The 15,515-nt window shown below is 38.7% G+C and overlaps 1 protein-coding gene across 1 annotated transcript; it reads left to right on the top strand.

Moving 5' to 3' along the window:
• The first annotated feature begins 9,877 nt into the window (after positions 1-9,877).
• On the top strand, positions 9,878-11,294 carry LOC104966915 (UPF0160 protein MYG1, mitochondrial-like). Its single transcript, XM_010796260.1, has 2 exons — positions 9,878-10,193; positions 11,121-11,294. Exons 1-2 carry the CDS (start codon positions 9,918-9,920, stop codon positions 11,277-11,279), a joined length of 435 nt encoding a protein of 144 aa, XP_010794562.1. The 5' UTR covers positions 9,878-9,917; the 3' UTR covers positions 11,280-11,294.
• Positions 11,295-15,515: the final 4,221 nt, after the last annotated feature.

The following is a 15,515-nucleotide window of genomic DNA, read 5'->3' as shown; positions in this document are numbered from 1 at the left end:
GAGTGTGTGTGCAGAGTGCAGAGTGCAGAGTGTGTGTGCAGAGTGTGTGTGCAGAGTGCAGAGTGTGTGTGCAGAGTGTGTGTGCAGAGTGTGTGTTTAACAGAGTAACTGCAGGACACCGATTAACAGGTGTTTATGGGATTACATTGTTTAAAGCCACCTGGGGGGGGGCAGGTGACTGAGTCTCGTTATGGGGGTAATTGACTGAGCTTCTCGTTATCAGATTACTCATGATCACCCTAACTGTGTGTGTGTGGGTGTGTGTGTGTACCCGCTCTGTGGTTGGTCGGTGTGTGTGTGTACCTGCTCTGTGGTTGGTCGGTGGTTGGTCATGTGACGCTCCAGGTGAGCTCGGTGGCTGAAGGTGTCGCTGCAGGTGGGGCAGGTGAAGCTCTCTCTCTCCTGGAGGCTCTCATGTCGGTACCTGATGTGTTCCTTCAGAGACGAGAGGCGCTTGTATCCTCGATCGCAGTACGGACAGGTAAGCATCGCCGAGAAGTCGTCCGCCGACCCTGAGAGGAGATCTGGGGGGGATCAGCTTTTATTTAGATGGTTGTTGTTATTTACAGTTTTTATTTAGATCAGGGGGGTCAAACCCTTTTTCTCCGAGGGCCAGAGACAGAAAGATATACGAAGGGTTGGGCCGCTCACTAGAGGTTTATCGCCTCGTAAGTTCAGTTATAAGTTGGAAACATCAATCAAATGTAGTAAATGATGCTGAGCGTTATCAGCTGATCCCTTCAAACAGAAGCCTCAGATTGATGATAACAAGGAGAATATGAAGTGTTTATTTCAAGCTTGTGATGTGGACAGGTCATTGGGCTTTTTTCTTATCAACTAAGATTTGATAGAAAATGTTTCCAACTTTAATTGAGTGAATTTATTTTAAAAGTGGGCTTATTAACACATGAATACTACTGTGTAATACATGTTTACATTTATATTTAAGAAGTACAATATAAGACAAGCACAACTTTCATTTTAGAGCCATATTATATTATACTTTTGGAATTTGCTGAGGGCCGTCTCAAAATGGTCCATGGGCCGCATTTGGCTCCCGGGCCGTAGTTTGGACACCCTTGATTTAGATGGTTGCTGTTATTTGAAGTTTTTATTTAGATGGTTGTTGTTATTTACAGTTTGTATTTTGATCGTTGTTGTTATTACAGTTTTTATTTAGATGGTTGCTGTTGTTTACAGTTTCTATTTATATCGTTGTTGTTATTTACAGTATTATTTAGATTGTTGTTGCTATTTACAGTTTGTATTTCGATGGTTGTTGTTATTTACAGTTTGTATTTCAATGGTTGTTGTTATTTACAGTTTGTATTTAGATGGTTGTTGTTATTTACAGTTTGTATTTCAATGGTTGTTGTTATTTACAGTTTGTATTTAGATGGTTGTTGTTATTTACAGTTTGTATTTAGATTGTTGTTGCTATTTACAGTTTCTATTTAGATTGTTGTTGCTATTTACAGTTTTTATTTAGATGGTTGTTGTTATTTACAGTTTTTATTGAGATATTTGCTGTTATTTACATTTGTTATTTAGATACTGATGTTGTTATTTACAGTTTGTATTAAGATAGTCGCTGTAATTTACAGTTTTTATTTAGATAGTCGCTGTAATTTACAGTTTTTATTTAGATTGTTGTTGTTATTTACAGTTTTAATTTAGATGATTGTTGTTTATTTAGATGGTTGTTGTTATTTACAGTTTACATTTTTTTAATTTAGATATTTATTGTTATTTACAGTTTTTATTTAGATGGTTCAAGGTTCTTTATTTTGTCATACGAACATAGCTACAGATTAGTTATGGTCACAGGCTTCTCCAATAACGCAACACAATAACACAGATTAACAGAAACATATAGTGGAAGTAAATATTAAAAAGAAAAATAGTTTAAAAAAAGTGAAATAGTGAAATAAGAGTCTATATGCAAGCTATTGGAATTATATATTAGATAAATAGATAAATAATTACTAAGTAGCAGATGAATGTTATGAATGTTGTTACAACAGTTCAGGTGTTTAACAGTCTTATTGCCCATAGAAAGCACTACTACAACGTTTTGTGTTTTGCGTTTCTCTCTGTGGAGTGTACTCACATTTTTTTATTACTCTACAATTTGACACCTAACAAGGAGAGACAGAGAGCAACAGCAAAAATAATCAATTATATGTGTGTAATTAAATGTTTAACTTTTTTATAACATATTTTAAAACCCATCTCAATTCCTGCATTTGAAATAAAAATGTTGACAGCAGATTTGGTGCGTCTATTTTTAATTTAACAATCTAACATTATCTTCCAGTTCCTAAATGAATATTCAAAGATCCCTAGCCAAAAATGTTGTTTATGAATGTTTAATGCTAGTTTTAATATCACATGAAATAGGGGGCAAAAAGAATCAGCGGCTTTAATCATTTTTTCTATTTTATGTCTCCTGTATCTAGAATTCAGTCTTAAGGCAGTCTGATGGACTAGCACACCCTCTGTTCTATTTCTATCTTTTTCTTAAAACTTTCTTCATGATTTATTTATCGCTGCTTGTAGTTCCAGGATGGCTCCTCGTCAGGGATGTTCAGTCCTGAGGGTCCGCGCTGCCTCTGATGTCCACCAACACAGCTTCTGCTTCTGCTGTGGTTAATCCGTCAGAAACAAGCTCTGAATAAACGCCGCAGGGTATAACTCCTTATCAGATAAAAAACCCCTCAAATCTACAGAGTGACAGCTTCGGAAAAAATATATTCATGGGAACTACCATCGCATTTTAAAGATTGCAGTGAATTCAGAATGAGCTAAGTGCCTTTTCCTGTCAGGTTACATACTCGCTGCATACATGCAAAAACCATCTTGTATTTTAGGAGAAAATGTGCACAATTAAAAAGCTTTAATTGGACAACTGAAGGAATGCACTTGGTGGTAGTCAATCGAATGGCTGATGTAAAATGCTGCATTGTTTGGCAACATGCCTTATAATCTGTAGCAGGGATTTACCCAAAGTCTGCAGTGAAGGTTGTCAACAGGAATGCCGCCATGTGTGTATACATGCCTGTGACTGTGAGCATACGGTATGTTGTGAGAGGTCTGATGCCAAATGGTCACAGATTGTCTCAGTCCAGTTAAGGGGGAAGGTAGAGGTGTGTGTGTGTGTATGCATGTGTGTGTGGGGTAGGGAATGAGGGGGAGGGCAGCTATACTGGCTCTTTGGAGAGCCTATTTGTGGATCCTCATCGAGAGCCCTTCGTGTTACTCATTGTCACTCTTACTTACACGCGACTGAATAGGTGGCCAATCATCAAATCCACTCAACTCTGTTCCTAAAGGGAATGTGAAAAAAAAAAGAAGATAATTGGCAATCTGTTCCAACATCATGTTGACGGAAATCCAAAAGCAGAATACCAGCCATTCTTTCAGATTTCTGAAGAAAGAAGGCGGCATACTGTCTCTAGTTTTTGGTTTGCAAATGTAATTCTCTGTGAACATACACTATGGATTGAGTCCTTCCTGTCTGTCTGGGGAAGCTCATATTGGAGGGTATTGTCATCCATCAGGTTGCACCCACTGATGGGATTCATTAAGATTGGCGCCAACCAGTATTGGAGGGCGGGTCAAAAGGGGGTTGGTGGGTGGGGGATTCTCCATTTCAACAGGATGATCTCACCTCCTGTCTGCAGCTCAGGAGGAAGACTTTTCATTCATAAAGTTCCTCCACGTGCGTGTTCAGGCACATGCACACACATGCACACACATGCACACACATGCACACACATACACACCAACATATCTCCCAGCGGGACGTTGAGGATACAGTTGAGCCAATGAGGCAATGTCCAGGTGAGGTCATGTCGGGCTCAGAGGTTCCTCTTTCCGTTTCAGAAGTCTATAGAGGAGGTTTGACGCCTTTCAATATTCGACCTTGCCTGCATTACAGCATTTTGGAGCGGAAAGAAGACGTGATGATAGAACACCGACTTAAAACTATAAAAGGTAAAAAAATTGTTTGCATCTACTCTAGTCATATACTGCATGTTCACACATGCTTATTATAATTACAAACCACAATAATATGTCAACCAAATGTATATGGTGAACATCAGCATCCACATCTAGCAAATATGTAATATAATAAATGTTTATTTAGAGTAGTAAGTCTTGCCACCGGTCAAATATTCACTCTTATTTTAGCTCTGTTTTGGTCTCCTCCAAAAAAAGGCTCTTTATCTGCTCAATGCTCCTTTATGTTTACCAGCTGCTCACTAACTGTGTTTGTCCTGCAGTTTAGTGCCAAGCAGATAAAGTAAGTTTTTAGAGGTTTTCCACAGAAAACAGCTGCCTGCAGCGGCTGGAAAGATTGACATTGATGAAAGTGGCCAGGGTTGACCAAACCAGTAAAGTTGTGGACCAGAAAACCAAAAGCTTAAAAGTCAATATGAAAATGTATAGCTGAGGGGAACTTTATATGGGATAATCACTATGAGCAAAACCGTTTAACAAACAATGTGATTCACCGTAACATTTTGACTATTGCCACTCTTCACTCTCTTGCTCAGAGTTACAAGATGTGTCCCAGACAACTGCAGAACCATATTGACTCATTCCGTCATGCTCTAAAATATGCAAATCCAACATTTTGATCAAGCGCTGCTTTGATCTTCCAGGGAGATTAGCAATGTGTCTGATTTCCCTTTGAAACCTCGGAGAGGCGAGCCGCCAGCCAGGCAGCCTGCTGTGGAGAGCCTCTGGCAGCGGCCGGTAAGGAGAGGGTTAATCCCAATAAAGGGGAGGTTGGAGAAGCCTTCCTGAATGTCACATGGTCTGTGCCGGGAAGCAGTGGTGGAGGAGCGGAGGGAGGGATGGAGGGAGGGGAGGGGAGGTGGGGACGAGCCGGAGGAGGAGTCTGGAGCGCGTTGCCGTAGAAACAGGATCCTCAGTTGGCCGGTGTGAAGTCAGGAGCGTCATATTAGACGGTGACTGCAGTTAGATGCTGCTGGTGGTGTGAGGTGGGTGGATGGGAGGGGAAGGGGAGGGGAGCTTGGGAGGGGGTGACTCACACCGAAGGACGCACTCTGCATTCTAATGGATCGACCCATATGTGAACACACACACACACACACACACACACACACACACACACACACACACACACACACACACACACACACACACACACACACACACACACACACACACACACACGCACCTTTATTGGTTACATCACATACTGTCCCCTACCCATTTATTTCCACTATATATCCACTACTGTACAAACTGCTCAGCATCATCCTGCACCACTCTACTTTTACAACATATAATTAATTCATTATGTCAATGGGAGAACCATTAGTGTTTGTCTTGATGGCTTCACTTGCATGCCTTGATAAAGGGCATCTATTAGGGGGAAACTAAATGCTAAGACAGGCTAGTAAACTATAGCCGTGTAATTGGTGACGGTATAATTGCACAGCACACGTACCAATTAAAGCGATAATATGTGTAAACCGCGCTCAAAATTATCATTGGATTAACTACACTTCCCAAATGCCCTTGAGTGTAGAGGATCACCAGCTGTTACAGGGGAAGAGTTCATAATTAGGCGTAAGATTTTTTTAGGCTGTTGTTTTGCGGGTCTTTGCTTTTGACTGCAGGGACATCAGTTCGTATGTCATTAGATCTGTTTTGGGGAAGTAGTACATATTTATGAACTTTTTTCTCTCAGGGTGTGGGACAAGAAAGAAGAAGCTCTACATAAATATTTTCCCACATGCACAAATGGGCACAAATCCAAACAATTAAAAATGTTGTGATGCCTCAGGGTCAACAAAGCGATTCATTACAACAACAAACTTGGCATTGAGAATAAGACTACCAAAATGTGTAAACCCCCTATTTATGGATCATCCTAATTGATGGGATGCATACATGTTTTACTTCACCTGACAATAGAAGTAACAGAGGCTGGAATTGTTTTGTTTATGGTCATTAAATATTAATGTCAACGTGAAAGCATCTACATTTATAATATCCCATGTTTATATATAATTTTTTCACTTCAAACTATTGACTCAATAATTTGTGTAAAAACACAACCAATATTTAGTGTTGAGAAATGAATGTACTAAACAAAAGCATATCAGAGGCTTTGAATATTATTTAAATATATAATATATTGTTGTTTTGTATATGTTTCCTCACAAAATGAATTCCCATAATTGTCAATACCTGACTGAAGTGTAAGATGTAGGGGGGATGCAATGATTCATTTGAAGTCAGAGAAGATCAAATTCAACTCAAGAGATAACACGGGCACATTCATGAAAGTCTGGATGCTTTTTCTGCTTTGCTTTGATAATCTAACAATCTAAGCTGCCTCTTGATTTGAGTTTGTCATGTGTATTAACTATGATTACATTAATTCTATATGTTTACCTGGAGAACAATGTCAAATATATGTGTTGCTCTGCTCTAGATATATGGGTTATTTGATGTTTTTAATAATGTATACAACATCTAGAGGACCAATGATATGGGGTGAGGAGGTAGGAAGAGAAACGTAACATTATGATTTGTAAGCATGGTAAACCCGGAAATGTAAAAATGCGTTTTCCATAACATAATAGTCATACTGTTTTTCAGTTGACTATTTAATCCACAGCCAGGACAACATACTGTCAGCCATTTGAAGCAGCCACTGCAGTGTTATAACTCAGGGGAATGTGACGTACACTTGGCCGATAGCAAATCATTGACTTTTTGATTGACACTGCTTTGCTCTTCCTTTTAAGGAAAGCCGGGCCAGGTTCATTTCCCATCATCACAGCGTGTAAAACTGGAAGCAGCAGGAAGAATCACAGGCAGTGTGACGTTTCCTCGGTCACCACCCACAGCTGTATCTCATCGTTTAGGTCAAGCCAATGGGGGGCAGGCTGGTCCGCCATGAAAGAGGCTCACTGATGAATATTATTTTCAGGCTTTGTTTATTTCAGTTTGCCTGTGACCATGACTCATTCCATTTTTGGGAAAAGGGGTGGCTATAGTACCCCCTTGGGCAAAAAAAATATAAACTTGATATCTCCTGAATCTCAAGAGCAGATAAACCAGAAAGTAATGTTTCGGTCTATTTTATTTCTTTGAAGGATTGTAACACGCCTGAAGACACAAGACAGATATTTCAAAAGGAAAAATAACAAAACAGTACATCTATGTTTAATTGAATGATATTAGTTACATATATTTAAAGTTATTTGCAGATAAGTTGCACTTCATTGTGCAAAACGGGAAATTGTTATGATTCAATAGTTAATTGAGTTTGTACTCAATTATCTTTATTGAGTGGTCTTGACACAATGTTTTTTCTTCGTTTGACCCTTCACATTTATCTCTGCTTTATCTTCCCACGTTTGTTTCTCACTTTTCCTCCCTGTTGTTAAACGTGTCTGTTCTCTTCGGCAGATGTAGATGTCCAGCAATGTTTTCAACACACGTCACTTGGTAAAGATGCGCTAATTTTCCTCATTTGCCTAATTTATTCACAATAATAGAAGGAAGCGGCATTGTTTTTCAAAATCTGTATTCTGGGGGAATACCAGTCACTAATTATAAAGAGTTATGCTAATTACCCACTTGACTGGATCAAATATTACTTGTAATAAGGGTAATTAATTCAGCTGCAGAAAAGAGGCCAATTATCATTTGTTGCAAAACTGTGATGGATGTGATGACACATTTAGAATAAGACAGAAATAACATGCTCTCAAAACCAACTATAGTCATCAATAAAGACATTTCCATTGTGCAGCATTACAAGGAGCCTGTTGTTTCAGTGCAGTGCGCTGTCCATGGTGCTGATCAGGGCTATACAGCCTAATGGCAAATGCAGAAAGCATTTTCTATTAATAGTAATAATGACAAGTTCAAATGGTAAAGTGGATTTTAAAGTATTGTATTTAATCACTCTGAAAAAAATAAACAAATGTGTTGTATGTGGTCTAAATGAACTGCTTTAGAACAAACTGCAAAAAATATATATTATTATCTTAATAGATAATTTTGTCATTGACTATTTTAACGTTTGTTTTGTTTACCAATTGAAACTGTAGATGAAACAACCTTTTGTTTCCCTACTGGCACATTTGAGCTTGGACAACTTGTGAAGTGTGGCCTTCAGACAAATCTTTTAAAAACCACAAACCTTCCAAACTAAGAAAATCGAAGGTGAGATTTCGGGTGATCGGAAGAAGCAGATGGACTGTCTTTCTCAAGAGAAAAGCTACACCTTCCCCCTTATAAGGAACATTGAAAGCCTCCCTCAAATCAAATGTTATCGATTTAATTATGCTAAAATAAAGGGTCGTCAACGTGCCTGAGAGCTGGTGATATGTGACCAAGGCAGAGCTCAGCCGGCTCGGATCGACCTTCAGCGCCACCTGCCTGTTGGTACTTTACCTACATCAAAAACAAATGAAGGCTACTACGATTAGATTACTGATTCAAATCAGCATTGAAAGACTCCCCATTGACCCGAAAGATAGAATTTAGACCTCTAAAACTCGTAGTATCTGCCTGTGCATTATTTCTGGCTGACACAATATCAGACTGATGCATTCACTGAGCAGGATTCAAAGCATCGCCGGGATGAATCATTCCCTGCAGGAAACATATTCCGCATTCATAATTGTAACAGTAAAAACCTACCGTTAGCAGGCTCGATGTTAAATGCAGCGACAACCCGGGCTGTTTTTCTCCAGTCTGTCGGTTGTCCAAACGAGAAAAACCCTGAATGCCTCTCTCTAGCCTGACTACTACAAGGGTCCCATCTGGCTAATTACCTTGTCAATAAACCTTGAAGGAAATACCGCGAGAACGAGAGTTGGGGACGAGAGCTGAGAATGACCATCCTTCACCCAATTCAAACATCCACAATGCATTCACTTGAGCCATTATAATTACATTCAGGCTTTAACAACCATATAAGTACAATATTAATAAAGGTTTTAAAGCTTAACTTTGACACATGCCCTCAATATTATATATATACAAAAAAGCATTGTCTGCCTGTATGGCTTAATAATCACCGTTTATGTCTTTTAAAATCAGAATGGAAAATTGACATTGTTACAAGCATGCGTACAAAAATAAAAGTAATAGTGTGCAAATACAAACAAATGTTCTGTTAAAACACAATTATTTTCACAGTGAATTTGATGGTCTTGGGCAGTTTCAGGACTTATATAGACTATTTATTTCTCTTTGAAGAAATCCATAGAATTATAATATATGATTAAACCAAAAATCACAACACAGATTCAGTTTACAAGGGATAGTTTACACATCGAACAATAACACATTTTCATTGTGTAAAGCATACAGTAAAGACGTTTCACACATTTCTCAACATCCTTGAGGGAAAAAATCCAAAGTATTTTTTTAATTGTTACATTTATATTTATTAATAAAACAATTTGCCAACATCATTATCACATTGATTATAAAACAGTAAAATCCTTTATTTGTTGTTTTTAAAGAAACTAAATAATACATTTCCCCATAATACTGTAAAGTATTATGACGAATGACATATCTGCAAAGATCTTGCCCTGAGTGGGAGAGATGTGTTTCTCTGCCTTCAGCGCCCTCTGCTGTCAGCATTCAGAATTACTGTGATTCAGTGAGTCAAATATTCCAGTTTGCCTTAACATCTCTTTCATAGGTAACATATATTTATTTAGCTCATTTAAATCCACAGGTAACTTTGGGATAATAATATGTGAAAATAATATTCTGGCTATGGTAAGAACAACCAACAAACAGACAGACCAAAAACGGTTTTCTGCGGTTCACAAAATAGGCGCACCATATCCGGTCCGTCTGCTTAATGTGTCCGTCACCAGCACGTTTCGTGTGAAGTTTGAATGTGGTGTATACGTAGGATTGCACTTAACCTAAAAATAAATACGTTTCAAATAAACTTAACCAAACCAGCTAGCGTTTTACAACTGCTACATTCACAAGCTAGCTGCCGTTGTTTACTGTCTGTGGACGTGAAAGCACCACGATACATGTCCAGTCAGCCGAAGAGACTCCGCACTGCAAACATGCCCGCTGTTAAGATCGGAACCCACAATGGCAGCTTTCATTGTGATGAAGTCCTGGCCTGTTTCATCCTCCGGCAGCTGCCCGAGTACAAGGTAGGCTTCTGCTGCAACAGTGCATCATATGATCAGTGCATGTATTTATCCTCTAACTGCTGTTGTTCGTGTGTTATTGTTAACCTTACTTAATGTTCACAATGTTGATAACACTTATTTTAAATATTAATCTTCAGTCTGCATTGGCTGGTTTCTAGAGATGTTTTTATTTGATGTGTTTGCTACACGTCCCATGCCATTTCTTAACACCCCAATTGGTGGTGCTGCAGCACAGATAGATGGAGCTCTAAGAGCGGTGACATATGGACCTGTGATAGTGTAGTCAGTCATATAGTGTACTTTTTGGGAGAAAATACCCAGCAAAAAGTCTTAAAACGTAATAAAACACCTTCCAAACTCTACTGACATGTTCCTACATTCACCTTTGTGGGTATAGTGACTTCTAAAAGTACCTCATGTTGTAACTATAACAACACATAGAAGCAAATTAGCCAATTTGGCAAAAATCTGGTTAACCCTTATTTATCTGTGGCAAACTCCCTGACCCAAATGTAAACAAAGCTGCATAAAAAAAACTTCAAACACAATAGGAATAGCTGTGTTAACCATTTTTCACAGGAAATCAAATTTTAAATTTTTTATATAAAGATAAATATAATGTGTTTGTTGGTTCAATGTGTATTCTTTCCCGGTGTCTAGTGATTTATTCTATTCTAATTGAGTTATTGTTGAACTCTGCCACAGATCTGTTTCCAGTGGGTTAAACACTTACAATTTTATTAACAATTCACAGTCTTGGTAGAATTCATTTAAATGCATTTTTCCGCTGGATTAAAAAGGTGTGGGATGCATGCTCAAATGATGCCTGGACATACCAATCAAGATATGATTGCATTCATGTGGGATGAGTATAGATTTATTATGTAGATATTGCAGACCTAAAAAAACGTTGTATTTATTTAACAGGATGCCGAGATAATCCGCACAAGGGACCCGAAACAGCTGGCAGAGTGTGACATCGTTGTAGACGTGGGAGGAGAGTTTGATCCAAAGAAGCATCGCTATGACCATCATCAGAGGTACGACTGTAGCAGTATGCTGCTGCGAAGAGATTACGTTTATTAAGTGTTTGAAAAGAAAGTTTTAACTTTAAATGAACATGTAGTCTAGTGTTGTGCACTTGAGGAGTACTTCATGTAATTATCTTTACTTAAATAAAAATTGTTATATACATATGAATAATTGATTAAGTAAGCCATTCTTGTCGTGTTGAGAAGAATCGTTTTTTTCTGTGATGCAAATTCTACCGAAGCAATGCAAAATGTGCCTCTCTCATGTCTGCCACTTTGACATGTCACAGCTTCGAAGCACAGGGGTAACTAATATCATTAACGCAGGCTTGTTCCATTTCGATGCACCAGTAAGCCATGTCATGAGCCAGCCACGATAATTAATCTAATTAATTACACCTATTATTTCCCTGCTTTAAGAAATTATAGTGTTATAGTGAGTAAAAGAGAAATCGTCTTGGTTTGTTTGGGAGGTGTTATTGGGCAATATTAGTTTAGCTCAGATAACGCTTCCTCTGAAAAAATGGATAATGGATATGTTATTTTGTTGCAGCTCCATAATTAACTTGTATAAAGGTGGATAAGTAACTGATTGCCATATACATTTTAAAACCATAAATTATCAATGCATAGTTCATCCACTAGAGAGCTGAGACATTCAACTGAAAATGTGCATGTTTTGGTAACATTTAAAACATATAGAGGTGTGTTAAATAGGTATTGATGCACACACAGCCATCACAGGTCTGACAGGAAGTTGTATGTCATGTCTCCTTGAACTCAACAAAGGTAAATCCAACTAGATTTCACACCTGTTGCTTATTTTTCTTGTGTTAAAACAAAGTATAATGAATCACATCCTATTCATCTTGGGTCCAAGTAAGGGACTATATTTACCTGTGGCTCTGTTCTTACATTACTAAAGTACCCTATCTGCATGGATCATGTAGTAACACGCTCTGCTAGATTTCCTGCCAAAGTTCCTTCCAAATGATTGCATTCACTCAAAGTCTCATCACGTTAAGTAATCAGCCTTCTGCAGATGTCTTGTCAGCTTATCACCCTGGTGATAATCAGAGTTATGACCACGGTGATAAAGATATGCCAGGACTCTCTTCCTGGCAGGTGGTTAGTGATAATTAGCGCTCCTTCAATTGAACGCCCCCCCGCTGCTGGTGCACGAGGCACAGAGGCTGTCTCTCTGTTGGAAGCCTCAGGAGGATGTGGCTGTCACTCACATGTGGGGATGGGGGGAGATGGTTCTGATGGCAGGGATGGGTGTAGTTTATTTTAGAGCAGTGACAGTGCACAGATGAAGTTGACAGCGTTATCAATACATCCCGGGGAAAACTGTGGTTGATATTAAACCATTAAATACGTAGTTTTTTTTCGAGAGCTAGATAAGATGAGTGATAGCACTCTCTTCTCTGTCTCTGAAATATGGACATACTCTCTGCTACATCGGCCATAACTGTAAGCGACATGAGACTGTAACATGTCACTGAAAGTTGCCACACCCCCTGCAGTTACCATGGAAATTAGAGTCAGAGACCTAAACCTTTTTATATATATATGACTTTTTAAAGACCATGATTACAATGAATTCTAAGGAGCAGCTTGTTAGCAAAATGGTTACAGCACGTGCCATATAACTTGATCTGTTGTTGCATGTCACTCCCCCTCTCTCTCCCTCACCCCCCTGCATTTCTACATGAAGTGAACATTGAAGCCTTAAGATAAAAATAATCTAACTTTTTATTTTCAAAACTAATGTAAGGAACTCCTGCAGATATAGAATACATTTACTGTTGAAGGTTCGCTTTACAGCTTAGAACATGGCTGTGAATAGAGTGTCACAGTGACGCGTCCTAAAACCCGGAAGAAAGCTGCTTCCGGTTCCCTCAACAAAATAGCAATGCAATTTCTCCATAGGATTTTGGAAAATAGCTCGAAATAAGGTCTGTGGTTGAAACACATTTAAGAGACGGATCACGTTTTTTCACGGATAATCTCCACATGTCTACCCTACTTTTATAATTTCGAATCATAATCTAGATTTATGATTAGAAAAAGATAAAAGTAGGGTAGACGTGTGGAGATTATCCTCTACAAACTGACTGAAGGTTGACAGAAGCACAACAGATCAGATCTGCCAGGGATTATTTTTGCTCACACTAGAAATGCTCCAACTGCTTCCACTTAATTTCAGCAAAAACATGAAAGCAAACAAATATATTTGTGTCTATGGGGATGCAGTATTTAATGTGGTCGGAAATTGTCAGCAGAGAAATGTCCCGTATAAACAGATTTTAGCTTTTTGTATTGTGACATAGTTTAGGTTGCTTCCACATATTGTACACGTATTGTACACAGCAAGCTTTCTCTCCTCTGTATTCACCAACAATATATAATGCAAGATAATGTGGCCACAATTCATTCAATTTGATCAACATTTAAGTTTACTGTTGGGATCAAAGCATCTGATAAAACATAAGTTTTGTAACAGTAATTACATTCTTGTATGTTTGTCTGACTCAACATGTGTACAGAATTAAAGTGAATAAAGCCACGGATGCTCTAATGTTTATTTATTGGATAGTATAAGTTAATATTTAAAGGTTATCCAATCTTACCAGAATATTTGCCCCAGAAAGGTAAAGGCAGAAATGAGACGGAGAACATTACTGTTTCTAAAGCGCTCCTCTGAAGGGAATTAGTTTTCTCTAAAGTACAGAAGGTCACAGTGAGGTCTAAACTAATTATAAAGAAACATTCCCCAACATCTGCCTCTCAAAGGATGACATGAGTAATCACATTTAAAATTCCTCATTTTTTTAGCGATGTAATATTATTTGTTGTCCATAATATGTATTTCCTAAAAACAGGGGAAATGTATTGTTTGCAGATGAGTCAGTAATTGATAGGATACAGTTCAAGGGGTCAACAAAAGGAAAAGCCTGAGTAGTCAGAGGAGCAGATGATGAAATGATAGAGTAAAGGCCAGCTAAGGTCAACAGAAGCAGTGAAGGCAGGCGGCAGACATACAGATTTGACAGAGATTGAGCGAGGGAGAGAGCGTGTGCAGCGGTCTGCTTTCGCACAGAGCAGGAGTTTGTGAGAGAGCCGGCTTGAGAGTCCATTTCTCTTCAAAATATAATTGATTGCCAGCCTCCCTTGTCCCTGGCTGGCTTGCTAGCTCGTTGGTAACGTAGCTGATTTTTTCTAATGTGCCTGCATCTGGCGCTGAGTTGCCATATTCCTTCTGTGAGCTCTTTTTGTTCGTGAACCACTTCCTGATATCCATTGTTGCAGATAAATATAAATGATAATAGCCAAACTTACTTGACAGCAAGCAAGAGTAAACTGACAGGCTGCTGTGCCGCATCTCACTTAAAAAAAAAACAACACTTAAAAAAAACACACACAAGACTCAACCCAGCGAAAAACCAGTCTCGCGCGCAGAATTTCATTCAGAATTTCCTAACAAAATAAAAAATGATATTAAACTAATCTTTCAACATAGTTTAATACACAAATAAATATTAGGACAAAGCCCTACAAAGAACAACAATAAACATAATAATAAAAAGATTAAAATGTTTTATTCAGCCCTGATTAAAACAGCAGGCCCAAATCCTGGATGGGCCCGTCCATGACGCCGAGTCTGAGTGAAGTAAAGTTGAAACATATTTTTGTGACACTTTGAGAAGTTGACTTGGTAACCCACACTGTGTCTGTGAAATCTGTCTCTCTGCAAAACACACTTCCATCATTTTTAGGGACTACTCGGATTAGAGTAATTGGAATTTACTGACCACTAATATTCTTTTCATAAAGATCTTGAATCTTTAAATTCTCATTCATAACACTCCGTTCGATGTCTCACTATGGGATGCGCCTCAACGCGTATGCAAACAGAAGCATCAATCTCATTACGCCAATCCTTATTGGCTGGTGATCTTGACGTCTACGTCAGGGAATCCACCCACCCTATAAGTAGCTTGCGCTACGACGCAGCGTCATTCAAACACCTCTTCTCGCTTCAGAGCACATCTCGAATTATCAGTAGCCGGGCTAGCTTAACGGTCCACAGACTGAACCCACAGCTAACATTCGGTCGACGGGCGATTGCCGGTTACTTTTTTTGCTTTGCAAGAAGACTGAACAATATTAACACACCAGTTAATATTGTAATATGCCTCGCCGATTCTTTCTTTCGAAATTACGGTAAGATTTGAGTTTTTCTTCAAGCTGGTAACATACCTGTTGCTAGCTTTTATTCCCTCCACAC

The sequence above is a fragment of the Notothenia coriiceps genome, unplaced genomic scaffold (assembly GCF_000735185.1).
Source record: "Notothenia coriiceps isolate Sejong01 unplaced genomic scaffold, NC01 NC01_scaffold00037250, whole genome shotgun sequence".
NCBI classification, from domain to species: domain Eukaryota; kingdom Metazoa; phylum Chordata; class Actinopteri; order Perciformes; family Nototheniidae; genus Notothenia; species Notothenia coriiceps.
The sequence above is the reverse complement of the archived record's forward strand: the minus strand, read 5'-3'. Positions and strand labels throughout refer to the sequence as shown.

Bases quoted from the DNA above. Each gene is read 5' to 3' on its own strand.
- LOC104966915 (XM_010796260.1), top strand. From the start codon at position 9,918: ATGTGGTGTATACGTAGGATTGCACTTAACCTAAAAATAAATACGTTT. The intron at 10,194-11,120 runs GTAGGCTTCTGC...TTTATTTAACAG, and splicing joins GGCAGCTGCCCGAGTACAAG to GATGCCGAGATAATCCGCAC.